Below are 27,612 nucleotides of genomic sequence, written 5' to 3'. Positions count from 1 at the left end.
TCAACGATTCAGAAAGCATCAAGTGTATAGCCAGAGAGATCATAATCCTGCGCAAGTCGGATCATCCCAATGTCATCAAACTCGAAGGGTTAATGCTTGTCGAGTACGATTCCTCTACCCTCTACCTGATCTTTGAGTCCATGGAGCATGACCTCTTCTTGGGACACTCTTCATTACTCGGTGTCCAATTCTCAGAACTCTTCATTACTTGGTGTCAAATTCTCAGGTTAAATGTTACATGGGGCCGCTCTTAAGAGGGCTTGATTGCCGACAAAAAAAAAAAAAGAGGGCCAATATCTTTATTTTATTCCTCCAATAGTGCAGTGCATAACTCAGCCCAAAAAAACACTTATTTGGGTGGAAAAATTTGACAAATCCACACCACCACACTAGTTCAACGGTTGCCACAGAAGGGTTCAAAGGAGAAGCTGAAAACGTCAGGGACCTCCCAAGGAGATTTCTTCAATGTGATCTTTGACGAGTTTCTCGAGGCCATAGAAATCAGGTCCACTGAAGCTTGTGAAAGCTTCTAGCTTGTCAAGCGCACCCGCCTGAATGTAAAAGCTATGAACTTAAGGAAGTCCCAAACCGGGAAAGTAAAGTGGTTCCAGTTACAAAGTTTACCTCATCGAAGACCTTAGCATATAAAGACAAGGCAACAGGAGCGCTGTAAATACCAGCACATCCGCATGATGATTCTTTTCTAGTCCGTTCATGTGGAGCACTATCTGTACCGAGGAAGAACTTCTTGCTTCCACTAGTTACAGCTTTAACAATGGCTTCCCCTGTCAATGAAGTAAAAGCAACGACCTTCATAAAGCTGCTGAAAGAAATGAAATCTTAATGTTCTTAAGGAAAGTGAAGAACATACGTACGGTGTATTTCTCTTTTGAGAACCGGAAGACAGTAGTTGTGAGGTTGTAATCCACCTTGGAAAAGAGCATTTCTGTTGAGAAGGAGACAGTATAAAAGACAAAAAACAAAAATTGCAAGTCTAATGTGCTTTGTGATTTGTTTACTAGCAAAGGCATGTTTTATTTGGCCATCTCTTCTAGTACCGGTAAGCATTTTCCAAAAAGGTCCGTGACACCATCTTGAGGGTTGGTTGTTGCTCCAGCAGGGTACAACTTCACCGGATAGACCACACCACTTTCCCCTTAAAAACGAGCATATATATATGAGCATAAACTAAACAGTTGCAAGTAGAATAAGTGTTTTTTTGTCAACTAAACAGATGTGGTGGTGTGGTCAACGTCAGATACATTAAACTATACACCAACAAAAACCAAAACAGTAATGTGAAGAAAGACACACACCAACAATTATAATCAAAATCATACAGCTGCAAAACAAGGGAAAAACAAATAATTGTCAGAAAGTTAAATGACCTGTGTGGGGAACAACAGCTTGAAGAAGATCACTGTCACGGAGATGAAGATGCCAATCATCAGGTTGAGTGATTGTGAGTTTCATTCTTACTGCTCTTGGCTTCACTTTCTTACAAGATGTGTCAAACTTCAGTTTCTGAGATCCAAACCCCTAATACAGGAATAAAATTTTAGGTTGTCACAAGACTTTTACAGATGCATATGGACAACAACTATATGTTTCTACTACCAATAAAAATAAAGCTGAAAATTGAGTCACGTGACCTGAATAAACTGGCCTACAATTGAGTCAAGCAAGAGTGAGGGGAGGCGGAGACACAGTACATATGTACACTACAAGGAGAAACCAGTCTTTAACATGTCAAAATCTCAAGGCTTTGCAAGATTCACCTGCAAATAAGAGACATTCAACGAGTGAACCAACCATTGATTTGATTTGTACTCCGTCAACAAAAGGTTACCATTGTGTTAACGAAATGGAGCCAGATGGTTCCAGTCAGATGTCAGAATCGATTTTGGATTAAAACACGACGTTTAGTCCCCTATATTTTACCATTCAGATTCAATTTAACTTTTTTACTATTGTTTTTTTCTTTGAATTTTGGTGTTCTTCCTATACACTCTTTATGATGGAATAAAACAGAGAGATACTAGTTCACAAACACAAATGGTAACAAGTGGATTCGTCGAACTCCTAATCATTATAACAATGCTGGCGCAGAATGAAAATGAGAAGCTGCGGCACCAAAAAGTTTCTCACGTTGTCTTCAATAGAAAAGAATGGAGCTGAAGCCAACAAGATAGATACTAAAAAGGAGAAGATCGAACATGTTGATTCAAAGATTGTGAAGCAGAAGCAATAGTCTCGAAATCAAAAAACAAGAAGAAGTAAGAACACTACCCGGAAGTGGTGAATCAATTGGAGACAGAGACTTCATCATCCCAAATCACATACAAGAAAAGACGAAGCTGAGACTAGTTGAGACTGTGGAAAAACAGAATCGGAGACCAGAGCTTGAAGATGAGTGTCATAACGCCAAAAGAAAGATTCGACCTCAGAGTTTACTAGCTTGCCTGCCAAACAAAGAATGACGACCTTCTGCTATAACCTCACCGGTCCTCTGGTTTCTCACAACAACAAGTGTTCCTTTATAACGTCCTCTCTCGCCTAACAATCTCGACGTTACCTCCAACTCCTCCTGAAAGTATATCATTTCCATTTCAAAATCATATCTCTCTCTCTCTCTCTCTAATCCCATTCTATGAAACCTTTCAGAAAGGGTCAAATAAACAAAAAAAAGGGAGTTGAGGAGACATACACCGAGCTTAGCTGTAGAAAGGAATGCAATAGACATGTCCACAGAAACAGAAGGAGGTAAGCCTTCGATTTGTACAAGCGCTCCACCAACTTCATCCACAAGATTCGCAATCGCACCATTAGCTAGATTCCCGTCTCTATCCTGCCTTCATCAGAACTTAAAAGTTGATCAAACACCATATCAAAGGGAAAACAACAATTGAGTTTCTCTGCCAAGATACAAACAACAATTACAAGGAGATCTAAACAAATCTAAACAACAATTGAGTTTCCTCTCCTTGATTCTAAACAATTAACATGTGACTACAATGTGCATAAACATTTCTTTTGTGTAGCAAAAATACAATTAGACAATGGCTTCACAACAACTTCAGCGAATACGGTTCAGATGAGAAAACGGCTCAGGTACTACTACTTTTTTTGGAGCAGCTTTTTTGGCAACCTCTGGTACTCCAAAGACGTTCCAAAACATCAGTCTCTCATCTGCTGCTGCAGAAGCTACAGTACAACCATTCGGACTCAGGGCCGTATATAGAACAGGTGATGTGTGACCATTGAGCTCAGCCATTTTCACCATAGATGGGTACTTCCAAAGTGTAAGCTGGTTCTGAGTAAACCCATGTGAGCTAAGCAACTCTCTTTCCTTGTTGCTCCATAACAAAGAAGAAACTTGAGAGCCAGTTTCTACCGTGTTCAAGCAAGCTCCTGTCCTAGTATTCCAGAACTTGATTCTCCCATCTCTCTCACCGCCACCAGTTGCAAGCAAATTCGTTTGGAAAGGGCACCAAGCAAGAGCTTTAACTGCAGATGTGTGCTCTACAAGCATGTGCAGCCACTGAGTACTACTAGAACGGTCCCATATATTAACCACATTGTCGTTGCCACCAGTTGTCCAGATCCTGACCACTTCAACCCACAAACTTCTAAAGTGTGACCCCTGTACGTTTTGACAACGTGTGAACTAACCCGTACGTCGTTGTTGATGATCTTCCCATCCGTTCCTCCCGCTGTCAAGATGTGATCGTTCCATGCCAACGATCCTACTCTAGAGGCGTGACCAGACTCCATCGTTCTCACTCTACGACATTCAACACAATCCCAAATCTGGACTTGAGAGCTGTTAAGCCCAACAGCAAGATAACGACCATCTCCTGCCCAGTTGATACTTGTGACAGAGGTCCTTTATCTTCATCAACAGTGACAAGCTCAGTGACAGGTCCCTTAGAAGCATCCCAGAGATAAACAGTATGATGCAATGCAATGGCTAAAACGTTATCACTGCCCCAGTCAAGCAAGTTGAGATAAAAGTCATCGGCCAAGTCAGGAACATCCAACATTCTCTCGCAAGTCTTAGGGATGTGTCTAGGCGGCTTACGCTGCTGTTGGTAAAGCGAAGAAGAAGAAACAGAGCTGTGAAGAGTTGCCACTGGAGTTGGAGTTTGAGATTTGTTCCTAAAAGCAAGAATACGAGTGCGATTGAGATTCATGGCCTCAGCTAATCGTTTCTTATAAGCTTCTCTCGATGGTGAGCTTACCTTTGTTGCCTGATGATCATCGTTCCTGTTTGGTGGTTTTTCCATAAGCTGCGAGTAGGCAAAGTCAAAATCCATGGCTGATCTATTCGGAATGAATCTGTCAAGCTGCACACATAAAAAACAAAATCAATCAGTCCAATTCAATTCATCATCAAAACACGAAATTGATAATCAAAACACGAAATCAATCAATTGAAACCCTGAATCCTGAAGAACAGAACAAAGCCACAAAACACGAAATCAATTGATATTAAAGCAACGCAAGTTCAAAACCCTAAATCCCGAAGACATTAAAGCAAGGCAAGTTCAAAACCCTAAAATCCCGAAGAATAGAACAAAGCCCAAAAAAAAATCGAAAACCCTAATTTTTTTAGCCAAAACTTACGTTTTCTTTGGAGGTATCTCTAGGGAGAAAGGATCGCTGAATTGGGCATCGAGCCATTGCCTTCAAGTAGGAGGAACCCATTATACAAAAAAATCACAAAAGAGAAACAACAACAACGAGCGATTGGTTAAGGGGTTAGAAGAGAAGATCTAACAATAGAAACGAAACGAAACCCTAGTCGAAATAGTAAACTAAACGAATCCTGCAGAGAATGAAGCAAACGTTTAAGTAAAAATTGGATCGGTAGAGAGAGAGAGAGCCAGAGAGAGGTGATTTGATGAGGACTGAGAAGAGAAGTGATTAAGACGGCAATCGCTATTTCTATACACCACCACCACTTTATAAAGCCTTTCTTTTTTATAATTGGTCGGTTATTTCCGGTTTATTGATTTGTTTTAAATTTAATTGTGGTTTAATTCGGTTTACGTATCCACTTGTTGTTGGTTTGATTCCCTCTGTTCGTTTCCCAGTCAGTCAGTCATCTTCGTCATGTTCGAGAGAGAGACTGACGAAATCAAATTCAGGAAGGTTGAGAAAGAGAGAATACTGAGAGATCATGAATGAGGCTGATGGATGGGGAACGTTCTGATTTCCCAATCAATCATATGCGAGTCTTGTCTCGGTGACAATCCTTTACGTTCGAATGGTAAAACTCTTCAACTTCCAATCTCTCCTTTTTTCTTCTTCATCCATTGTTAAGTTCGTACTCGTTGTTGGAGCTGTTGATTTTGAGTGTTGGAGCTGCAGTTTTAGTGATTTCTGATTTTAGGGTTTAGGAAATTTCGGGGAAAAGTCAAAACCTTTTTGGCTACTTCGAATTGATGATATCTGTAAATTATGTTAAGACCCCAAATTTGATTGCAGAGAATGATGATGTTATGATACTTATGACTGTATGTTTTTGGTATTGATATGTGATTCATGTTTGATTAGGAATGCAAGATCTGTACCCGACCTTTCACGGTGTTTAGGTGGCGACCTGGGCGGGATGAGAGGTTCAAGAAGACTGAAGTTTGTTAGACATGCTGCAAGCTGAAGCATGTATCTCAAGTTTGTCTCTTGGATAAACTGAGTATGGTCTTCCGGTTCAGGTCAGAGACACGGCGCTCAACATTAGTACTCATGATTCTATCCCAAAGAGTGCTGTGAACCGGGAGTTTTTTGCTGAAGAGCATTATCGAAAGGTATGGTTGCCTCTATCTATGTCCAAGCTTGGAATCTGATGAATAGTTTTCTTCTGAGTCTTGATTTGGTTTGAAATGTGGCAATACTACAGTTATGAGATCCTGTTGAAAAGCTTGATTTTATAGTGGCTTTATTGAAATGATCTTACTTTCTTCTATGCAGACGAGAGAGCTGAACTAGATTACGAGTCTTCTTTTGGGAAGATTCGATCTAATGATACCATTCGTATGCTTCAAAGAACAACGCCATACTACAAAAGGAACCGAGCACATGTTTGTAGTTTCTTCATCAGGGGAGAGTGTACAAGAGCTGCTGAGTGTCCATACCTTCAGGAGAGTTGTCCCAGCAGAACATTAAAGACCGTTACTATGGGTTACCAAACTACTGGCTTTCATTTTCTTCCCGCAGTTTCTTGATTTGGTATTTCCTATTGGCTAGTTATAATCGTGATTTTGGCACATTCTCAACTTAAACATCTCAGAAAGCTTGAGCGAGGTCCCTTCACTTCCTCCTATGTATCCTGGATCTTCTGTGGTCACAATCGGATACAATATGTATGTGATCGGTGGTTTGACCGGGTTGAATCAACCTGTATCGACTGTGTTTGTCCTCGACTGTAGATTCCACACGTGGGACCATCTCCCAAGTATGCACAGGGCTCGCTACCGTGCAGCTGCCGGAGTCATTGACAGAAAGATCTATGTCATCGGAGGTTTGCCTTACCTCAGATACTCTGTGTGTAAAATGGCGAATGTGGGTGGGAAGCTGATGGTTTTGGCCACTTAAAAAACCACGTATAATGATACTTGGTGCATAGAGATCACGTTAGAACGACGTGAAGGAGGTGAGATTTGGGGGAAGGTCGATTCAAAGGCGATTGTGCTTATCTCCGGGACCTCGCCTTCTTTTGATCTTTGTTGCTCTGTTACGGTTTGATGATCTATGGGATGGTTTCTTGCAGTTGAAGGTAGGTTTCTCTTTGGATGTGCATGGACTATATTGACAATGATTTTATGACATTTTCTGTAAGCCCAAGTCTTATTCGGCTTTCATGGATTTGCAGGTGAAGAAGGGTCTTTTATTACATCTACTGTTTTTAGCTACCAGCTTGTTGATATGAGAGCAAATATGAAGCAAAAAGGGGTGCAGAAGCTGTTTTATCTGACACCTTAAAGAGTAATTCGTCTTCCTTCTTAACCTTCGTGCAAGAATGTGATCACTTTTAACAGAATAGGCCTTGTGTAGAGTTGGCCACTCTTTCTCTTTCTACTGATTCTTACGAGACTTGTTGGAATGCAACTTTGGTTTAACTAGTTTCTACTTCTTTCTGTTTTGTGACATATATCATTCTTTAGGAATTAAGTAATAACAATCAGATTTAACGAAACCTAATCTGCTATCATATATATGACTATATGAGCAATATTATGAAATTATGGTTTATATAGTAAAGACAAAATCACCTTTTATACAAGACACATGAAAATATATAGCCGAAGAAAACAAAAATGCCACAGAGGATCCATAAGTATCAAGTTTACCGAATGTAAATGGATTGATGAGACAGATTACAATTTTCACCACCATAACTATCAAGTTTACTGACTGTGAATGGTGGTTCGGTATTATATTTATAAGCTATCCCTACAAATGATTAAGTTTACACAACCAGAAAGAAGAAAACGGCATCCTAACAGATCCCTAATCAAATTTAGCTGACCATAACCCTATCATTGAAAACAGACATAACACATAACAGTGAAACACTTGAAGGTGCCAAACAAAGAATGCCAAAAGAAAGATTCGACCTCAGAGCTTACTAGCTTGTCTGCCAAAGAGAGAATGTCGACCTTCTGCTATAATCTCTCCGGTCCTCTGGTTTCTCACTACAACAAGTGTTCCTGTATAACCTCCTCTCTGGCCTAACAATCTCGACGTTATCTCCAACTCCTCCTGAAAAATATATTTGCATTTCAGAATCATATTTCTGACTATTCAATAAATCACACAACAGACAGACTGAAAGACTGAAAAAAAGAAGAAGACGAGAAGACAGACTTACACCGAGCTTAGCTTGAGAAAGGAATGCAATAGACATGTCCACAGAAACACACAAAGGTAAGCTTACGACTTGTACAAGCGCTCCACCAACTTCATCCACAAGATTTGCAATCGCACCATTAGCTAGATTCCCGTCCCGACCCTGCCATTATCAAAACTTAAAAAGTGATCAATACCGCCGTTTTAAGTTTTAGGAAGGTATTCCTAAAATGAGACAGAGAGAGACGAACCGTCAAACGAAGAGGGACCTTGAAAGAGCAGGAAATGAAACCCGGGTCGACCCGGTTGACTCGGATTCCTCTGAGACTAAAAACCTCGTAGAAGCTTTTTCCTTTCCGTGAAAACTCTTCTTCCAGCAGCCGCTGTGCCTCACCGCCGTCTTCTTCAACCTCATCGCTCAGTTGTAAATACTCGATTTTTTCTCCATTTTTTTTCTAATTTCTTCCCACTTCCTATTTTTTTTTTTTTGGTCCTTTTTAAGGATAAATAAACAAAATAATTCAAGTCCTTCAGTTACTGTACTTTTGTTTGGGCCTTATAAGGCCCTAATTTGAATATCGCTTAGACGGCGTATTTAGGCCTCATTTTACAATCGTCTATACGACGTCGTTAGGGTCTTCGTTCCTTTTATAATAGAGTACCACAGGTCTAAAACAAACGTCACAGCTCTTTCAAAGTCTACTTGGTCACACTTTCAGTTAAACATCTCATAACTAACTCAAAGACTTGGTCACACTCACACGGCGGCGATGGCTTTGATCTCTGAAACTTCCGACGACGGCTCTAATGGCGGAGATCCAACAAAGAACCCGCAAGAAGAAGAAGAAGAAGCGAATCAAGACAAAGAACCGAAAGAAGAAGACGATCAAGAAGTAGATCAGAATCTTGCTCCGCTTCGTCGACACATCCCAGTGATACTCATCGAAAGTACCGTCGCACTCGTCAGGAGATGTCATTACCCGAGGCTATCTCTACTCTCCAGAGCCTTCCGTGACGTAATCTCTTCGGATCAACTCCTCGTAACGCGCTCGCTCCTCGGCTTGACTGAACCGGTTCTTTATACCTTGATCTCGCTCCCATCTTTTGCACCCCCAAGCTGGTACGTTCTCCATCGAAGCAACATGTCTTTACGATTGAGCAGAATCAGTTCGCTTCCTCCAATGTTTCTTGGATGCACTGCCGTCACAATCGGACACAAGATTTACGTCATGGGTGGACGCAACGGCTTAAACCAACGCGTAAAGGCTGTGATTGTCATCGACTGTAGATTCCATACGTGTAAACGTATCCAGAATATGAAAAGGGATCGTTGCTACGCAGCCTCCGGAGTCATTGACGGAAAGATTTACGTGGTGGGAGGTCGCAAGAGACGATATAATGATTGGGTTGAAGTGTTCGACGTAGAGAAGGGGATTTGGAAAACTGTGCCTGGTTCATTCTCTTCCGTTGCTAGTTCTAGCGGAGTGTTTCCTATACATGTGGTTTTGGATAATAAGATCTACATTTTGGATCATCACTATTGTTTGGCTTACGATCCAAGACTACGTAGATTGAGTAGTTGGGCAATTGGAAGTCCACAGAGGCATTTTTGGCACGCTTCCTCTTGTGTGGTTGACGATTTGTTGTATGCTATTATTAATATTCCTGATGTGGCGGCTGTTGGATCTTCGATTTTCGTGTATGATCCAAAGGATATGGTTTGGAGACCTGTCAAGGGTTTAGATGATTTGCCTAGTCTCGGTTATCTTGTGTCTAGAATGGCAAGTTTTGGTGGCAAGTTGGTGATATTGGGATGGTGTGATCATGACTCGGAAAAAAACGTTTTGTGTGTAGAGGTTGCGTTGGAAAAACGTCAAGATGGTGCTATTTGGGGGAAGGTCGAATCAACCTCGCCGGTCGAGTCACTAATATCGCATGTGCATTCTTCAGTCGAGACGCCTTTCTTTGTGATTTCTCGAACTGTTACGTTTTGATGATTCGTTTGCAGCTGCAAGGTATGTTAATCTTTGTTGAGTATTGGAGTATTGATGATGAATTATGACATTTTTCTTGAGCCTCAAGTCTTATATTTAGGTTTTCATAAACTTGCAGGTCATGATGAATAAAGGATCTCATATTACATATATTGTTTCTGAGAAGCTTGTTTACATGAGAGCAAGTATGAAGCATAGTGACTCAGAAACTTGTTCTGACACATTAGAGAGTAACTCGTCTTTCTTAATCTTTTTGTGCACAATGTGTAGAGTCGGCCACTACGAGGCCTGCTGGAATGCATCTTTATTTTGGGTTTTTTGTTCTTCTTTCAGTAACATTGTGTCAACTACTTTCTGTTTGCTTTTAGTTTAGATATATAACTTTTTTGTAAGTAAGCAGAGTAGTCTACACTAATGAAACCTAATCTGCTTCTACTATGAGCAATATGATATCTTGGTATAATAGAGATGAAGCAAAACACGGTGATCTAATTAGCCGGTGGTTATGATATTATGGGTAACAACAATATAAAACTGTGGAAGTACAGAGTCCTGATGAAGCCTGAAGTTATCTATCTATATAGATCATACAAAAAGAGAAGTTAATATCGTTAGTATGATACTCTGTTCTCATTTTTAAGATACTCACCGTACTTCAAGTATATTAGCAATATAAAAGCAAGACAAACCGGTTCACTTTAACCGGTGGTTTTGATCAGATTTGATAGTGACTACCAAAAGGATCTTCAAGGAGCATTTTCCCAATTGGTGACCTTATTATTTAAACAACAAAATAGGGTTTCTAAACAGAGAACAGGGGTTGTTGCAATTTTTACTGGTAAAAATACATTTGGTGCATAGAGATCGCCCTGGAATTACGTGAGAAGATGGTGATAGTTGGGGTCAGGTCAAATCAAGATCGCATGTCCTTTCATCCTGCAAAGTCGCCTTTGATTGCGCTTAATCAAACTGGTGTGGTTTGATGATTCCATCGTGGGATGATACCATCACAATATGTTTTCTGTGATGAGTATGGACTATTGATGATGCCAATCATGTTCAGCCATTTGATTTAGCTTAAAGTAGTCGTACTTACTTATAGGTAAGGTTCTTTAATACATCGATCTACTGTTTGAGCATCTTGTTATATATGAGAAAGCATATAGGAAGCAAAGTGACTCAGAAACTGTTTACTTGACACATCAAAGAGTAAGTCGTCCTTCTTAACTTTTGTGTATATTTCTTAATCTGTGTGGATGACTAGGCCATTCTCTTAGCCTTGAAACATAAAGTCTTACGAAACTTGTTGAAATGCACCTTCGTTAGTTATCCTTTTTGGTGTATAGTTTCACTAAATGGTCTCAAGTTCTTTCTACCATATGAACAAAAAATGAAACATCCTTTATCTTATAAATCACAAGTCACACGACCAGTAAAATTGTGACACATTAGTTATTTTCAAATAATATTTTTTTTTTTTTAAAACAAAATCCTATTCAGAAAAAAACCATCGTGGGATCCTAATTATAATTTTAAAAAAGGTAATTAAAACTAAATTTTCTACACCACGTTCATGGGTAGAGAAAAAAATGAAGCTTTTGATTTTAGACAATAATATATTCTGTTTTTTTTTTCCACACAACAAAATACCTTCTTATTAACCTCCACAATAAATAAATAAATAAACTGTTTCCATCTTCAAAGGTTCAACCCATGATCCCCATATCTTTTTTTTTTTTGACATCAAAATCACCATATTTTATTATGCTAGATCGAAAAGGTTAGCCTCATGAGCCAACCACTCCGGAATCTGCGAGTTTACATGGGAGAAAAGAGTTCCTCGTGCTCGAGCGCTTTTAGCGAGACAATCGGCACGGACATTGTTGGTACGAGCAATATAAGAGATTGAAAAAATAGAGAACCTGCCTCGGAGCCTATTGAAAGAATCTGTTTCAGTGGCAAAAACCGGCCAATCCTCTAGCTCGTCTAAAAGCTTGGGAATACTAGAGCAATCTGTTTCAAAGTGGACTCTGTCAAAGCCATTAAGGAGTAGTTGTTCCATCGCCCATATCAACCCGTCAAGCTCAGCATGGAGGGGTGTGAGTTGTCTTGTGACGCCCGTGACTCCATAAAGAGGTCGTGAAGCTCCCTGCAGTTCAAAGCCCATCTCGGCTATGTTGTCCATATCCTTCCAAGACGCATCAAAACGACATACTGGATCCTCCCTTTGTACCTGCGGCAATGTGTCTTCCTTCTCCACTGCTCCATGATCCCCATATCTTTTTTCTCTATCGAGCACATGTTTTTATTTTTCAAAATATAAAACTCAAGAAACAAACAACAAATCCTTTTATTATAACTAGGAAAGCGACCCGTGCCTTGCCGTACGGGGAGGTGAAATTCTAAATTGAAATTTAACATTTGTAATTCATCCTAAAATCTTTCTTTTCTCAATCAATTTGATCATTTTCACTTCTTGCTATTGCTTTCTGCTGATTAAAAAGCCAAAGATTCATTTCAATGTTATTATATTTTATGTTGTCACACACAAAAATGAGCCTTTTTTAGAGCTTGATTTACTATGAACATTATTTTTAACCATATATAAAATTTCACTTATGTTTGTCTCCGACCATATGGTGCTATATATTGGTATCCTTTCTTAATTCGCTATTAGAAATTGTCTTTGTTGTTGATCATTATCAATCGAAATACATATGAGGCTGCTTCTCTCTTGGTTTATTTACTGTATCGAGAAAATATTATATGCCACTTGTCGAAGGAAGGTCGAAGATTGGGATCGGAGTAGATGGCTGGATTGAGTTTCGTTTCCCCTTCACTTTGATACGCGATTTCTCTTTCCATAGATTACTGATTCACAAATCACAATCAATATTCCGATCTGTAAGCAAGTGGAGTTTGTATACAAATGATTTACTATGAACATTACTTTTAACCATATATAAAATTTCACTTATGCTTGTGGATGTTTTTTTCTCTCACTTTTAGATATGTACAAAACCGAGTTTTATATGACCGACCAATCAAACCTAATTGGTTAGTATAGAGTAACTCACATTCTTCAGCTACAACTTTTAGAGATATATATTTGGCTATAATGCTTTCCACAGTTACATGCATGTTGGTCTCACGTTTTCCCTCAAAAAACCCTCTTCTTTCCTCCCTTTTAATGGGTTAATCTTGATTGCCTTATTTCCTACTAACACATTTGATACATGAATTTGTAATATTTGCTTCAAATCACATATTCCTCTTTGGAAAAGAAAAAAAATCAAGACATAACAGACTAAGAATGCATATAGACAAAAACTTGTACACTCATCAGCTATTCAATCAAAGCAATTCAATTAAACTACAAAAGTTCAGAAAATTAATAAAATATAGAACAGAGGATTTTATGTTGGTCTCTCCCAATCTATCTCATTCCACCGTGTTGGCTGCTCTCCTTCCAGGCTGCATCCCCCTCTATTTGATTTCCCACTTATGTCTATGAATCGGTACCATCATGTTTTTCAATAAACGACAGCGAAAACGAAGTCGATGTGGTGAAACAAGTGATAATAATATCTCACCTTTTGATGTTCTCTTCTTTAGGTTAAACACTAATTTTATAAATTTCTTGCATTTTTTTTTTTGGCAGATTCCAGATCACTCTAAAAGTGATTGTTATACATTATGTTTTTAAAAGGTTGTATATCCATATTAGAAAGTCATCAAAGACTAAATAAGTTACCTTTAGTAGATGTTTTCTTTCTAACTTGACTTGTCATTTGGTCGTGCTTACGCTTTCTAGAATTTGATTTTGTGTTGTCACAAGTATGTCTGGCTTTTTCTTCGGCCTCTCTATTTCCATGCTCATTAGTAATATTTATATATATTATCAAAATGTTTGATACCCATAAAATATAAGAAATTATAATTCAACTAAAATATTTAAAAACTTTATTTACAAAAAATGTAAACTAACCTAGATCATGAACATCTAATGGACATCCTACAAAAAAAAAAAATAATAATAACATTTATACCATGTTTGTTAGAAAAAATAAATAGGTTAAAATAAGAACATATATAAAATTATAATTATACCATGTTTGTTAAAAAAATTTGGCTTATCCGTAGCTCTAGCATCACTGCATATCATCATGCCTCTCGTATCTTGGTTTTGGTTTTTCCAGAAAGTCAAAAAATAAAATCTGCACATTGAGAATCAAAAACATTAGCCATGCAAAAAATATGGCACACGTACTTAATAACATTAGCCATTCAAAAACATGAAAACCGGAAAGGCTAAAAATTTTGAAGAGACTAAAAGTTAACAAAACTAAGATTAATGTATGAACTTAATAGTGTCGACTAACAGTAATAATAATCTAACCGAGAAACACTACAGGTCATTCGCAGCAAAAATATTAAATTACCTTGAATTAGAGATTGATGCTTGAAAATTAAAAAACACTTCAATAATACAATTCTTTAGTACTCAGAAAACAATTTTTCGAAACTTGTTTATGTAGTCAAGAAAAGTTTATATATAATAAACAAAGAGGTGTAAGACATAGAGGTGTAAAATGTAAACGTGTAAAAATTAATAGATGTGAAATATGGAGGTACAACAAAGAGGTGTAACACATAGAAGTGTGAAATTAAAAGGTATAAAAATTAATGGATGTGATTTTTGAAACCAGAAGGTACAACAAAGAGATGCAAAGACTAAGGAGGTGTGATTGAAAAGGTGTAAAAATTAATGGATATGATTTTTGAAACCAAGAGGTACAACAAAGAGATGCAAAGACTAAGAGGTGTGATTTAAAATGTGTAAAAATTAATGGATGTGATTTTTGAAACCAAGAGGTACAACAAAGAGATGCAAAGACTAAGATGTGTGATTTTTGAAAGATGGGGATGCGACAAAAAGACACGATTAATAATTTTAAACCGTTGGATTAAAGCTGGAACTAATCTCATCCGTTGGATTAAAAGTTGACACAAAAAGTGGGTTTGCTATTATATATAGATAAAAGTGATTGTTATACATTATGTTTTTAAAAAGTTGTATATCCATATTAGAAAGTCATCAAAGACTAAATAAGTTACCTTTAGTAGATCTTTTCTTTCTAACTTGACTTGTCATTTGGTCGTGCTTACGCTTTCTAGAATTTGATTTTATGTTGTCACAAGTATGTCTGGCTTTTTCTTCGGCACTCTCTATTTCCATGCTAATTTGTAATATTTATATATATTATCAAAATGTTTGATACCCAGAAAGTATAAAAAATTATAATTCAACTAAAATATTTAAAAACTTTATTTACAAAAATGTAAACTAACCTAGATCATGAACATCTAATGGACATCCTACAAAAAAAAAAAAATTAACATTTATACCATGTTTGTTAGAAAAATAAATAGGTTAAAATAAGAACATATATAAAATTATAATTATACCATGTTTGTTAAAAAAATTTGGCTTATCCGTAGTTCTAGCATCATTGTATATCATCATGCCTCTCGTATCTTGGTTTTGGTTTTTCCAGAAAGTCAAAAAATAAAATCTGCACATTGAGAATCAAAAACATTAGCCATGCAAAAAATATGGCACACGTACTTAATAACATTAGCCATGCAAAAACATGAAAACCGGAAAGGCTAAAAATTTTGAACAGACTAAAAGTTAACAAAACTAAGATTAATGTATGAACTTAATAGTGTCGACTAACAGTAATAATAATCTAACCGAGAAACACTACAGGTCATTCACAGCAAAAATATTAAATTACCTTGAATTAGAGATTGATGCTTGAAAGTTAAAAAACACTTCAATAATACAATTCTTTAGTACTCAGAAAATAATTTTTCAAAACTTGTTTATGTAGTCAAGAAAAGTTTATATATAATAAACAAAGAGGTGTAAGACATAGAGGTACAACAAAGAGGTGTAACACATAGAGGTGTGAAATTAAAAGGTGTAAAAATTAATGGATGTGATTTTTGAAACCAGAAGGTACAACAAAGATATGCAAAGACTAAGGAGGTGTGATTTAAAAGGTGTAAAAATTAATGGATGTGATTTTGAAACCAGAAGGTACAACAAAGAGATGCAAAGACTAAGAGGTGTGATTTAAAAGGTGTAAAAATTAATGGATGTGATTTTTGAAACCAAGAGGTACAACAAAGAGATGCAAAGACTAAGAGGTGTGATTTTTGAAAAATGAGGGTGTGACAAAAAGACACGATTAATAATTTTAAACCGTTGGATTAAAGTTGGAACTAATCTCATCCGTTAGATTAAAAATTGACACAAAAAAATGGGTTTACTATTATATATAGATTTTTTTTTCTCCTTCAAATTCTTATGAACCCGTGAGTTAAAAGTTGAAATTTTTCTTCTATTCATTTGTGAGTTTTTTATCCCTGAGAAAATCTCATGTTGGATATGCGGATTCGTATATCAAGGCATCAACAACATTTGACACTTTGAAGATAAAGATGTACAAGTCCTACATGAGTTGGATATTGATATCAACATATATGAGGATACTGTTGGTTATTATCTCATCGTAGTTTCAACGATTTGCATTTAAAAAAGGTTAAATCATTACCTATGAAATGTATATATTGCTCCTCTTCTATATGTGCATATCTATATTTTTTTTTTTCTAATGAATTTCATGTCTTTTGTATTTCAGCATCTCATCTCATTCTCTCTCTTAGAATTAGAGATCCACTTCTGCATCGATGCAACAATTGTTAAGAGGGTGTAGAGAATAGAGAAACCGGTAGATAAAGATGAACGATGAAACACAAGAAAAATTAAATAAAGGTTTGGAGAAGTCGAGACACTACAACTGATAATAATTAAGGTTCTTCATGTCTTGGTTTAGAAAATTATTAGATTTTATCAATTTTTGGTTATTCAGTGTATAATTAAGAAGTTATATACTCATGAAAACAAAAACAAAAAATCTTAGATCATCTATACATAAAAGATCATTGAGTTTATATTTTTTATTTTTATTTTTTTGAACACTATGCATGCCAACAAAAAGAGTTTAGATTAAGGACCAATTCTTGGGTTCACTCCTAAAGTGACCCTTTTGTTCACTTTTCCTTATTTTAGTCAATAAGAATCTGACATGTCATAGTATATTTAAGAACCTATTTATTCATCTCCTTATAAAATAAGGAAACAAAATCTGTATACATTATTATAAAATTAAAAACTTAAACCGCTTATTTATAAACCCAAACCGATATATAATTTCATTCTAATTGTAAAATCTAAACCCTAACCATCTCTTTTGTAAACCCAAACCGAACATATAATTTCATTCTGATTGTAAAATTCTAAACCCTAAACATCTTATTTGTAAACCCAAACCGACATATAATTTCGTTCTAATTGTAAAATCTAAACCCTAACCATCTCATTTGTAAACCCAAACCGACATATAATTTTATTTTAATTGTAAAATTTAAACCCTAACCATCTCATTTTGTAAATCCAAACCGACATATAATTTTGTTTTAATTGTAAAATCTAAATTCTAACTACTTCATTTGTAAACCCAAATCGACATATAATTTTGTTTTAATTGTAAAATCTAAACCCTAATCACCTTATTTGTAAACCCAAACCGATACATCATTTCATTCTAATTGTAAAATCTAAACCAAACTAATATTCTACTTTCCTTAAAAAATATTATACAGAATTTGTTTCCTTAATATGTATTGCTTTTTAATTTAGTTTTGATTTATTTTTTAAAACAAGATAATGTATATAAGATTCTGATTGGTTGATAAGAAAGAAGTGAACAAGAAGGTTCACCCTAGGAGTGAACCTAAGTATTTTTCTTAGATTAAACAAACTACAATGAAAATTTTTTTTTTATCCAAAAAGAAAACAAGAATCAGAATACCAAAGGGTATTCGGAATATTTTTTTTTAAAAAAAACAAAAAAAAAAACCATTGTAGTAAGAAAGAGATAGACATTTTAACCAAAAAGAAGAAGAAGATAGAGTACATGGTCGACGTAAAAAATAAACTTAGATTCGATAGCAAACAGACATGTTTCTTACATCCAGGACCGGCCCAGTGAAATTTGTGGCCCAATACAAAACTTTTTTTTCTTATGGAATATAGATAAAAATTTAAAATTGAAACCAAATCTTAAAATTTTGGAAAATGAGGCCTATTTTTGCAATAAAAAATAGATAAATTTAAAATTTAGGCCAAATCTATAACTTTCATAAAAATGAGGCATATTTTTGCAATAAAAATATATTTTTGAGGCTTATTTTTTTTACTAAAAATGTCAAAAATTTGGAGGCCCAATACTAATGTGTCATGATAATGTGTCAAGGGCCGGACCTGCTTACATCTAAATATAGATCACTATTAAATGTATTAATTCATGAATTATTTTATCATGTTCATTTTCATTTATTTTATTGACCTCATTTTCAGTTGTGTACATGTATTTATACCATCAACTGAATGTTACTATAATAAAACAAAAGATTTGGTATAATACTATCAAATCCCGATTCTAAGAATTTTTTCGGTGCATAGCACCGGGTATACACTAGTTGGTTTATAAGGGATAAGCAGAAGAAGATGATTTAACCGTACCGGTGGGTTTGACTTTATTGGTAACTACAATTTCAAAGTGAGAAACTTAATACTACAAATTAAGTCATGATTGTTTGTAAGTAACATTTTCATCTACTGAAATCTTATGAAATTTGATTCTCTTCTTACCATTTAAAGACCAACGTAAATATAATGTGCTTCAAGCCTTCAAGTTATCAAGTATATAAGCAATTTGAAATCTTGGTTTAATTCAGAGATGTGAAGATGGGTCTGGGAGTAAAACAATTAAACTGGTTTACTTAAACGACGTAACTGAAAGTCTGAATGCAAATCTCCACACATTCATCTTCATCATTGATCTTCTGCACTACCTGTGACATCTCTGGTTCGCAACTATTTGGTTTCAATCTCTCCATAGTCGAATAAGAGAGAAAATCATTGAGATTACGGGAATGTGGAGACCTTAATCGATAATGTCGCCAACTCAAGAAAAAAAAATGCTATCTCAATATCCTTTTCATCAGTACCCCAGTCAAGACGACGAACAAAGCACTTGAATTCAGCATTTGAAAGACAAATTAGGGTTTGTTTTATATCAAAAAACGTGAAAATAGAAATTAAGCAAAATAAACACATTTTTAGTAAATTATGATATAATGAGACCTTTTGTTTTGGTAATGCTCTGTATAACGAGACTTAAGGAAATGAAAAAACATTTAATACAAATTATCATTTGAAAAATGTTATAACTTTTTAAAAAACAAAGTTTCTGAATGAGTGAGTGTGATGCCAAGTGAAATGACAATTAGGTTTCCTTAATATAAATACTATACACAACAGTACAACATTATTTTACAAAGAAAAAAATTGAATTAGTCTCACTTTCAGTTAATTCGTTTGCTGTTAACGTAACACACACGGCGATGGTTGTAATCTCTGAACTTTCCGGCGGCTCTAATGGTGGTGATGATCCAAACAAGAATCTTCAAGACGAGGATCCTCAAGATGGAGTAGAAGAGAATCAAAACGAGAATCTTCAAGAAGTAGAAGAGAATCTTCCTCTTCAAGAACTTCCTGAAGATGTCATGGCGATCATTGTCGCACGCGTGTCGAGTTGTTATTATTACCCGGTTCTATCTTGCGTCTGCAGAGCCTTTCTTCAACTAATCACTTCGCAGCAGCTCTTCCAAACGCGCTTGGACCACGGCGTCACCGAACCGGTTCTTTATGCCTTGATGGGATTCTCAATGATGACTACTTACCCAAGATGGGTCTTTCTTCTTCATCGGAGAAACAACGTACCTTTACGATTGAGCAGAGTCCCTTCACTTCCTCCCATGTTTCCTGGATCTGCTGCCGTCACAATCGGACACAAGATTTACGTTATGGGTGGTTACGTTATGAGTGGTTACCTCTGCGTTAATCAAGCCGGACGAATGCGATGGTCATCGACTGCAGATTACATACGTGGGGGCCTCTCCCAAATATGCAAAGGGCTCGTTACAATGCAGCCGCTGGAGTGATCGACGGAAAGATTTATGTAATCGGTGGTCGCACGAAGCAAGATGATGATTGGATCGAAGTGTTCGATGTGACGATTGAGGTTTGGGAAACTGTTCCTAGTCTATGCCCTAACGAAGCTAGTGCGGATGGAATGTTTGGTACGTCTGTTGTGATGCAGGGGAGAATCTTCATTTTGGATCGTCAGTGTTGTTTGGCTTACGAACCAAGACACGGTCTATGGCAGTCATGGGGACTTGAAAGTCAATTGAAGAGGTTTTGGCACCCGTTGTCTTGTGTGGTTAGAGATTTGTTGTATGCCTATGATCCTACGTGTTCTCTTGGACATCCAATACTGGTATATCATCCGAATGAATTGGTTTGGAGACCTGTGATGGGTGTATACACTTATCAATTGCCTATGCTCCGTGATGATTGGTCTAAGATGGCGAATGTTGGTGGCAAGTTGGTGATTTTGGGGAACAATTATTGGTCTATACGTGAAATTCGTTGTGTCGAGATTGCGTTGGAAACACGTAATGGAGATCAGATTTGGGGGAAGGTGGAATCAGTCTCGCCTGTGTTTTTAGGAGGCGTGTGGACTTTGCCTTCTATTGAGTTTTGTCGAACTGTTACGGTTTGATGATTCCAGTACTTTGCAGGTATGTTTTCTATGATGAGTTTGAACTGTGATATAGGTTAAGCTTTGATGAACTTGCAGGTGAAGGATCGATCTTATATTACGTACATCTACTGTTTGAGCAGCTTGTTGATATATGAAGCAAAGTGATTCAAGAAACTGTTATCTGAGGCATTAGAGAGTAACTCGTCCTTAATCTTTGTGCACAATCTCTGAGTCAGCACTACAAGAAATATCCACATTGATAGCACAAGACAATAACTCATTTTTCGTAACTGCTATGAAAGATAACTTTTTTTTTCGATTACCCTATAATAGCACTCAAACAACACTATAACAAAAAATCATGAAGCGGGAAGTTAAAATTACTTGTTCCGCCAATATTTGGGGAAAATTTTCACTTAAGCGTCGTATGTGAACAAGTCCATAGAAAAAAAAAACTTACCTTGAAAAATTAAAACATTAAACATATCTCAAAAGAAAAAAAAATTAGAAACTCTCCTTCGTCAAGGGTTTCATCTTGGAAACCACCGTCGTCGCCATCAACGGCATGAGTTGTTGGAGCTTCAGTAAAGTCTAATCCGGTATCTCTCGACTCTCACCCGACCCAAATTGGTTTCTTTCTGAGATTATTGCCCAATCTCATGCCAAGGCGAAGAATCTGGCCCCTCTCCTAACAGATCTGAATTTAGAGGATGCAGCTTTGGTTTCTCCGGAAAAATCTCTCACTACTGCGAAAACCACAGAAGTGGAGGACCCAGAATCCGGCAAGCGTAGAGGAAACTTGGTCGAATGTACTCTCTCTCTCTCTCTTTCTCTCTCTGACTTGAGACTCTGTTTATCACTGAACCAACTCATCCATATTGATTTATATCAATTCCACCACCATCGTCACAAAGAGGCTCTTTAAGTCTCTGTCGGTAATCTCATCTTCTTCTGCTTATCTCTCAGGTTTTAGGGGTTTCTGCAACATTTGTGTTGATTCACTCTCAGATTTTAGGGGTTTCTGCAACATTTGTGTTGATTCACTTCTCTTCTCGCTGTATGAATCCGTACTGATCTGGGTTTTCTTGTTAATTCAAGTAAATTCATGGAATCTGTGTTGGAATTTTGAGCTCAGAGTGGATGGTCGTGGCCTTTATGATTACCACAAGCTATACTATCAAGTTTGGCAAGTTAGTTCTTACTCTTTTCTCCTATGTTGTTTAGCTTGAAAGCTTCAATTTTTGTGAGATGTATGAATGTATTTGCCTTGCTCCTGTGATTTTATGAATTTTGTTTTGGGTCTCTTCAGATTATTACTTTTGATTTCTCTGGTTTTTGTAATATTGTGAACTGATGGCAAATTTATATATGTGTGAGTTTTAATAGGGAATATGGTCTCTATTTTCACGGAATTTTCTCCAATGGCTAATCCCTCGTTTGAGCTTGGCCGCATTATAGATCTTGCATTAACTCTAAGGTAAACTTCTCTTTTGGATTGATCTCTGTTGATGTTATAAACAAAAACTTTTGGATGTTGTGTCTGGATTGATGTGTCTTTGTGTTGGTGGTTATAGAGAAAGTCGTGCAGTAGATACAGTCATACAGAGTCGCTCTCTGTTCTAGCTAGAAAACTGGTCTGGTCTGTTCGCATTGGACAATGGAGGGTAGGTTTAATTGGCTGCATTTCTTCTTCATGTGTAGGTTCTTGTTGTAACAATGATCTTTTATGTGAATTTTGTTGCTCACTCTCTAATATGAACTTGGTTTTTTTTTTTCAGAAGCCCAAGTTGTTGTAACACAAACTCGTTAAGAAGAAACCTGCAGAGAAGTAATACTCGTTAATTGTGATCTATCTGCATTTCCTTGCTGTGTATTGACAACAGTCGGATATATCTAGACTTGAAGCCAAAGCATAACTCCAGCAGAAGGATAGGGAAATTGCAGCTCAAGTTTCAGGTAAGATGCTTTTCGCTTAGACTTTTGGTTGACCAGGTTTGTAAACACTTTGAATATATTTTCCTGTTTTTCATTTCTCTTGTTTAATCCTTTGTGCGTCCTACGACTTCACCAACTGTACAAAAAATAAGATTTTTACCATTGCTTCTGAACTGATTCAACTTTTGACTCTGTTTTTGTTTTGGTTACAATTACAATTTAGGGTTTATTTATCTCTCGGTGATTGGTATGTGCTTATATTGTTAATGGCAGATTGTGGCTTCTCATGATTCTTTTGTTTCATATGAGCAGATGCATATGGAGAGGATAACATGGAACATGTCTTTTTCATATATTCAAAGTGAACTAGTGGCTGTTCATTGGATTGTTTCATGGCAAAGTGAGCAGAAGAAAGGTTTGGATGGGTTACATGTACATGTAAAGTTTGTCTTTGTTCTTTGTAATGTTAGTTTTATTTTATTTAAGACTTGGTGACACTTGATGTTATGTAAGACTTATTTTGGTTAATGTAATATTATTTTATGAAATTTAAAAATATAGAATTTAATTTAATAAATTTTGAAAGAAAAAATGATACTACCATATTATATAAAATAGCACTAACTCCTAACTTAGCGTGTAAAATAACTTATAACATTAGTTTAAAAATTTAGAAAAGCCCCATAACAGAGCATTTTGGTACTGCTATGGTAGAAGACTTTATCATAGCATACATATCTGGCGCTATTGTATGTGTGGTACCTACGATAACAGTGGCCTAACATAGCATTTGTAAAAAAGCTATGAATTACATATTATAGCGTTTCTTTCGTGCTAACAATGTACATATTTGTTGTAGTGCAGCCACTGCAGTTTTAGCTTTTTAATGAAAAAAATCAACAAGACATGTTGAAATGCATCTTTATTTTTGGTTCTCTTTCTTCACAAACTACTTCCGGTTTGATTTTAGATATATGACTACTTTTCTGTAAGAAACCAGAGTAGTTTATACACTAGTGAAACCTAACTCTGCTTCGACTATATGAGCAATATGAAACCAGAGTAGTTTATACTACTTCCGGTTTCGCTATGATCTCTCTCTCACAGAGCTTATAAATATCAGTTCCCTTTAATTATATTCTCAATAACCCAAATCTTCTTTGGCCCCTTCGTTGCTATCATTTCTTCTGGCTGTGCAAATTAAGAGATTAGTACTTTATTTCTTCTTCATCATTGATTTGTGACATATCTGGTTCGTAATTATTGGATTCCAATCTCTACGTAATCGAACTGGTAAACCAGAGAAAGGCATTGAGAAAATAGATCCCTCAGTATCCTTTCATCAGTACCCCAGTCAAGACGGCGAAGAAATCACCTGAATTCAACGTATGAAAGACAAATTAGGGTTTTAGCTAGAAAAACTGAGATACTTGTTAGTCAAGTAACCGATGGTGAATTGTTTTTACAGGGGAAAAAATGATATACTTAAACTGAGAATTTTTAATTACTTTTTAAAAAAGAAAATTATTTTATAATATTTTTCTTTTTATAAGAGAGCATTTACTTAATAACTATGGTTTCATTATAAGAGAAGCAAGAACAAAAAACAAAATACAGAAAGTAACAGCTTCTTTCAGAAATTGAATTTAGTCTCCGTTTCAGTTAATTCTTTGCTACTGAGGTCACACGAAGATGGCTTCAATCTCTGAAACTTTCGAAGACAGTTCTAACGGCGGCGATTCAAACAAGAAACCAGAAGAACTCCACAAGAACCCACAAGAAGAAGAGAATCAAAACGAGAAACCTCAAGAGGAAGAACAAGTAGAGAATCTTGTACCGGTTACTCGATACATCCCAGAAGATATCGCCGAAAGCATCCTCTTACTCGTCGAGAGATGTAATTACCCTAAGGTATCTCTCTTCTCAAGTTCCTTTCATGACGTCATCTCTTCGTCGAGACTCTACCAAAGGCGCTCGCAACTCGGCCTCACCGAACCGGTTCTTTACGCTTCGATCCGATTCCCTCCTTATATCATACCGAGCTGGTTCATTCTCAACCGTAACGTTCCAAGAAACATCTCTTTACGATTGACCGAAGTCAGATCACTTCCTCCTATGAATCTTGGATCTGCTGTGGTCACAATCGGATACCACATGTATGTGATCGGTGGAGACAACGGAAGATATCGATCCACATCGGAGGTGTGTCGCATCGATTGCAGATTCCACACATGTCGCTCGCTCCCGAGAATGCAGAGGACTCGCTACTGTGCAGCTGCCGGAGTAATCGACGGAAAGATTTACGTGATCGGAGGTTGCGAGCAGAGAGATGATAATTGGATCGAGGTGTTCGATGTAGAGACTAAAACTTGGAGTAATGTGCCAGTGCTTGGTCCACCCCGCTCTGTACTTGGAGTGGAAATTTCTTGGCATATGTGGTGATGCAAGAGAGGATATACATTAAGAGCGCTGTGAGTTGTTTCGCTTATGAACAAAGACGAGGTACAATGCAGAAGCTATTGGGATTTGATAATGATTGGTTGTGGTATCACTGCGACAAGGGGTTTTGTGTGGTTGAGGATTTGCTATATAGCGTGTATCCCCATTGTGCTTTTCAACATCCGATACTGGTATGTGATCCCAATGATATGGTTTGGAGATGTGTGGTGGGTGAATTCTTTTTGCCCAACCTCAATTTAAATGAGTGTAAACTGGCGAATTTTGGTGGGAAGTTGATGCTTTTAGGCCCTACTAACAGCCTACAAGGTCTTAAAGATGTTTGGTGCATAGAGATCGTCTTAAAAAGACTTGAAGGAGGTGAGATAGGGGGGACGGTCGTATCAAGATCGCGTGTGCTTAAATCCGTCAACTCACCTTTCATTGATCTGTGTCGCTCTGTTACGTTCTGATGGTTCGTGACATGGGATGGTTTCTTGCAGTTGTAAGGTATGTTAATCTTTGATGATACTATGGCATTTTCAGTAGCCTCAAGTCTTATTTAGGCTTTTCATTTACTTGCAGGTGAAGGATCTTTTAATATGACATCTACGGTTTTTAGCAGCTTGTTGATAAGAACAAATATGAAGCAAAAGTGGTTCAGAAGCTGTTTGTTATATCTCTGAAAGTAACTCGTCTTTCTTTACCTTTGTGCACAATAGGGCATTCGTGTTTTAGCCTGTTTGATTCTTACAAAACTTGTTGATATGCATCTTTACGTACTTAGCAATCTTAGCAGTCATTACGTACTGTTTTAACTCTCTTTTTTTAGGTAGTTTGCATTTACATTCTTCTGTAATAAGCAATCACTATCAGATTTCACGAATCCTATTCTGCTACGTACCATATATTTACCCTCTTTCTGTTCTGTTTTACTTCTTTCTTCACCTTATAGTAAAACTGTAAAGAGTAAATTTATTTAAGACACATGAAAATATAGTCCAAGAAAACAAAAATGTACGTCAAAGTGAATCTCTCAGTTGCCGTGAGCTCTAAGGAAGCAAAACACTCACAAAAAAACCTATATACTCTCTCGCTATACTTTTGTATGAAACATACATTTCATCATACACCACAAACATAAAGTTCCTATCTACACAAAAATCTTATCATGCATTCGCCCTTTTTTGTATGCATATTAGCACTGTATAAAATGTGGTAGCTGCAGCTATATTTGGTGTTTGATTATACACCAAAATGACTTGGTTCTTTGTTGATCTTTCCTTATACTTAAATGCGATGAATTCTCTGCATCGGAACTGGAGAACAAAGTAAAGAGAATCAGATTGTGTTCCTTGTAAAAGTTAGAAGTTTAGAACCAAAAAGCTTATAAGATTCTCACTTGAATATCAAAAGAAATTAAACAATTTGATTTCATCAAAGGTGCAATTATCTCAAGCTTAGTCGTAGCTTACCCATTTCATCAATTGATACCATCAGTTTGATTGTTCTTAAGTTCTACAGCCAATGGATCAATGGACTGTCTGTGGTCTTCTGCATATATAGGCTCATCATTGTATGTTACTTCAGATCCCTGATATTTTCATGTTCAATGTTAACCACAAGAAGAGTTACACACTTTTGATTAAGTATATACAGAGCATTGTAACTTTGGATTAGGATAATGGCTTACCTCTTGCTTCTCTTGAATTGTTCCCGTGGCATCCGAACAAACGGTTTCTATTGTATTTTCCTCAGTTGGTTCAAATTGCTCCTGCGATCGAGATAACAAATCCAAGTATCAAACAAGGTACATCTATTTGATTATGATAAGACTCAGCAGGTCTGCAGGTGGATCCATATTTTGCAGCTGACCTACTGATGTATGATCCAGATCACCAGAATGAGTTTGGTCTAGATGTAACATGTCTGGTAACACTGGTCTTGGAGAAGTAGCAGATTCTTCAGAGTTCCCATGATGAGTTACATCAGAAGAAGCTTCATCTTCCGCAGCGACTTGTTGCATTTCTTCTCCATCATTTCTTTCATGAGGTTCTTCAGATTCTTGATCAGTTATATCAGATGGTTGAGGTTCGTCAGAATCATAACTTATCTTTATCTCATCAGCTAAGTTCTCAGGAAATACCTTTAACTCCTGACAAAATATTACAATTTACTAAAATTATGTTCAATATTGTCTTAACATTTTTGAGGAAAAAAACTCAAAACCGTTTCCATGAACTCAAAAGTTAGAAAAAAAGAAAAACATTAGCTTACCTCTGCTCTTTTGGAGGAAGCTTCATTATGAAAGACAAAGATACTTGTGAGTCAAGTAATCACATACAGAGACATTTGACTCAATTTTTTTTAGCTTGGTTAATTGTTTGTTGACACAAAGGAAAAAACTTACATGAAAGAAAAAAAATCATATACTTTGAAAACTTTTAATTATTTTTTTTGGAAAGAAACTTTATTTATAATATTTTTATTTATTTATGAGTATTTATTTACTCATATGGTTTCATTATAAATACAAAAACAAAATTCTTAGCAAGAAAAGAAAAACAAAAATACACAACGTAACAGCCTATTTGAAAAATCGAATCTAGTCTCCCTTTCAGTTAATTCGTTGCTGCTGAAGACTTCACACGGCG

The 27,612-nt window shown here is 36.5% G+C and overlaps 4 protein-coding genes, 2 long non-coding RNA genes and 4 pseudogenes across 17 annotated transcripts; 5 read left to right on the top strand and 5 right to left on the bottom strand.

Moving 5' to 3' along the window:
* Window positions 1-188: 188 nt before the first annotated feature.
* On the bottom strand, window positions 189-2,429 carry LOC104700537 (dihydroorotase, mitochondrial-like). Of its 11 annotated transcripts, none has more exons than XM_087457880.1 (7): window positions 2,290-2,429; window positions 1,653-1,778; window positions 1,389-1,539; window positions 1,020-1,156; window positions 876-929; window positions 625-785; window positions 189-551 (listed from the first exon to the last, which is right to left on the bottom strand). In XM_087457880.1, exons 4-7 carry the CDS (start codon window positions 1,066-1,068, stop codon window positions 438-440), a joined length of 378 nt encoding a protein of 125 aa, XP_087314006.1. In that variant the 5' UTR covers window positions 1,069-1,156; window positions 1,389-1,539; window positions 1,653-1,778; window positions 2,290-2,429; the 3' UTR covers window positions 189-437. The 11 variants fall into 11 exon arrangements, with proteins under 11 accessions (XP_087314006.1, XP_087314003.1, XP_087314000.1 ...); XM_087457877.1 differs by having other exon boundaries at window positions 876-946; window positions 1,059-1,156; XM_087457874.1 differs by having other exon boundaries at window positions 872-929; window positions 1,059-1,156.
* On the bottom strand, window positions 1,922-2,854 carry LOC104704386 (uncharacterized; the record flags this gene model as incomplete). Its single annotated transcript, XM_019227015.2, has 2 exons — window positions 1,922-2,587; window positions 2,708-2,854. Coding segments are annotated over 2 exons (291 nt in total), but the record flags the coding sequence as incomplete, so codon positions are not given.
* Window positions 2,855-2,892: 38 nt separating this feature from the next.
* Window positions 2,893-4,936, bottom strand: LOC104700538 (cell division cycle 20.1, cofactor of APC complex-like; annotated as a pseudogene). The gene is made up of 2 exons (XR_015561645.1): window positions 4,627-4,936; window positions 2,893-4,346 (listed from the first exon to the last, which is right to left on the bottom strand). The product of XR_015561645.1 is annotated as a cell division cycle 20.1, cofactor of APC complex-like (transcript).
* Window positions 4,937-5,054: 118 nt separating this feature from the next.
* LOC104700540 (uncharacterized) lies at window positions 5,055-7,151 on the top strand. Its single transcript, XR_753601.3, has 4 exons — window positions 5,055-5,272; window positions 5,560-5,810; window positions 5,974-6,778; window positions 6,875-7,151. It is a non-coding gene; the product is annotated as an uncharacterized LOC104700540 (long non-coding RNA).
* Window positions 7,152-7,347: 196 nt separating this feature from the next.
* On the bottom strand, window positions 7,348-8,457 carry LOC104704385 (uncharacterized). Its single transcript, XM_087458332.1, has 4 exons — window positions 8,440-8,457; window positions 8,103-8,306; window positions 7,874-8,014; window positions 7,348-7,764 (listed from the first exon to the last, which is right to left on the bottom strand). Exons 1-4 carry the CDS (start codon window positions 8,455-8,457, stop codon window positions 7,621-7,623), a joined length of 507 nt encoding a protein of 168 aa, XP_087314458.1. The 3' UTR covers window positions 7,348-7,620.
* A 164-nt stretch (window positions 8,458-8,621) lies between these two features.
* On the top strand, window positions 8,622-9,862 carry LOC104704367 (putative F-box/kelch-repeat protein At2g29800 pseudogene; annotated as a pseudogene).
* Window positions 9,863-11,607: 1,745 nt separating this feature from the next.
* Window positions 11,608-12,030, bottom strand: LOC147940963 (uncharacterized). The gene has a single exon (XM_087458331.1). The coding sequence runs from the start codon at window positions 12,028-12,030 to the stop codon at window positions 11,608-11,610; it is 423 nt and encodes a 140-aa protein (XP_087314457.1).
* A 7,355-nt stretch (window positions 12,031-19,385) lies between these two features.
* On the top strand, window positions 19,386-20,234 carry LOC147940962 (putative F-box/kelch-repeat protein At2g29860; annotated as a pseudogene).
* Window positions 20,235-21,553: 1,319 nt separating this feature from the next.
* Window positions 21,554-23,070, top strand: LOC147940961 (uncharacterized). Its single transcript, XR_015560663.1, has 5 exons — window positions 21,554-21,777; window positions 21,974-22,064; window positions 22,162-22,251; window positions 22,366-22,543; window positions 22,835-23,070. It is a non-coding gene; the product is annotated as an uncharacterized LOC147940961 (long non-coding RNA).
* A 1,144-nt stretch (window positions 23,071-24,214) lies between these two features.
* On the top strand, window positions 24,215-25,431 carry LOC147940960 (F-box/LRR-repeat/kelch-repeat protein At2g29770 pseudogene; annotated as a pseudogene).
* Window positions 25,432-27,612: the final 2,181 nt, after the last annotated feature.

The sequence above is a fragment of the Camelina sativa genome, chromosome 7, assembly GCF_030686135.1.
Source record: "Camelina sativa cultivar CO46 ecotype springtype chromosome 7, ASM3068613v1".
Lineage (NCBI taxonomy): Eukaryota > Viridiplantae > Streptophyta > Magnoliopsida > Brassicales > Brassicaceae > Camelina > Camelina sativa.
Note: the sequence above shows the minus strand (reverse complement) of the source record. Positions and strands in the feature narration are given on the sequence as shown.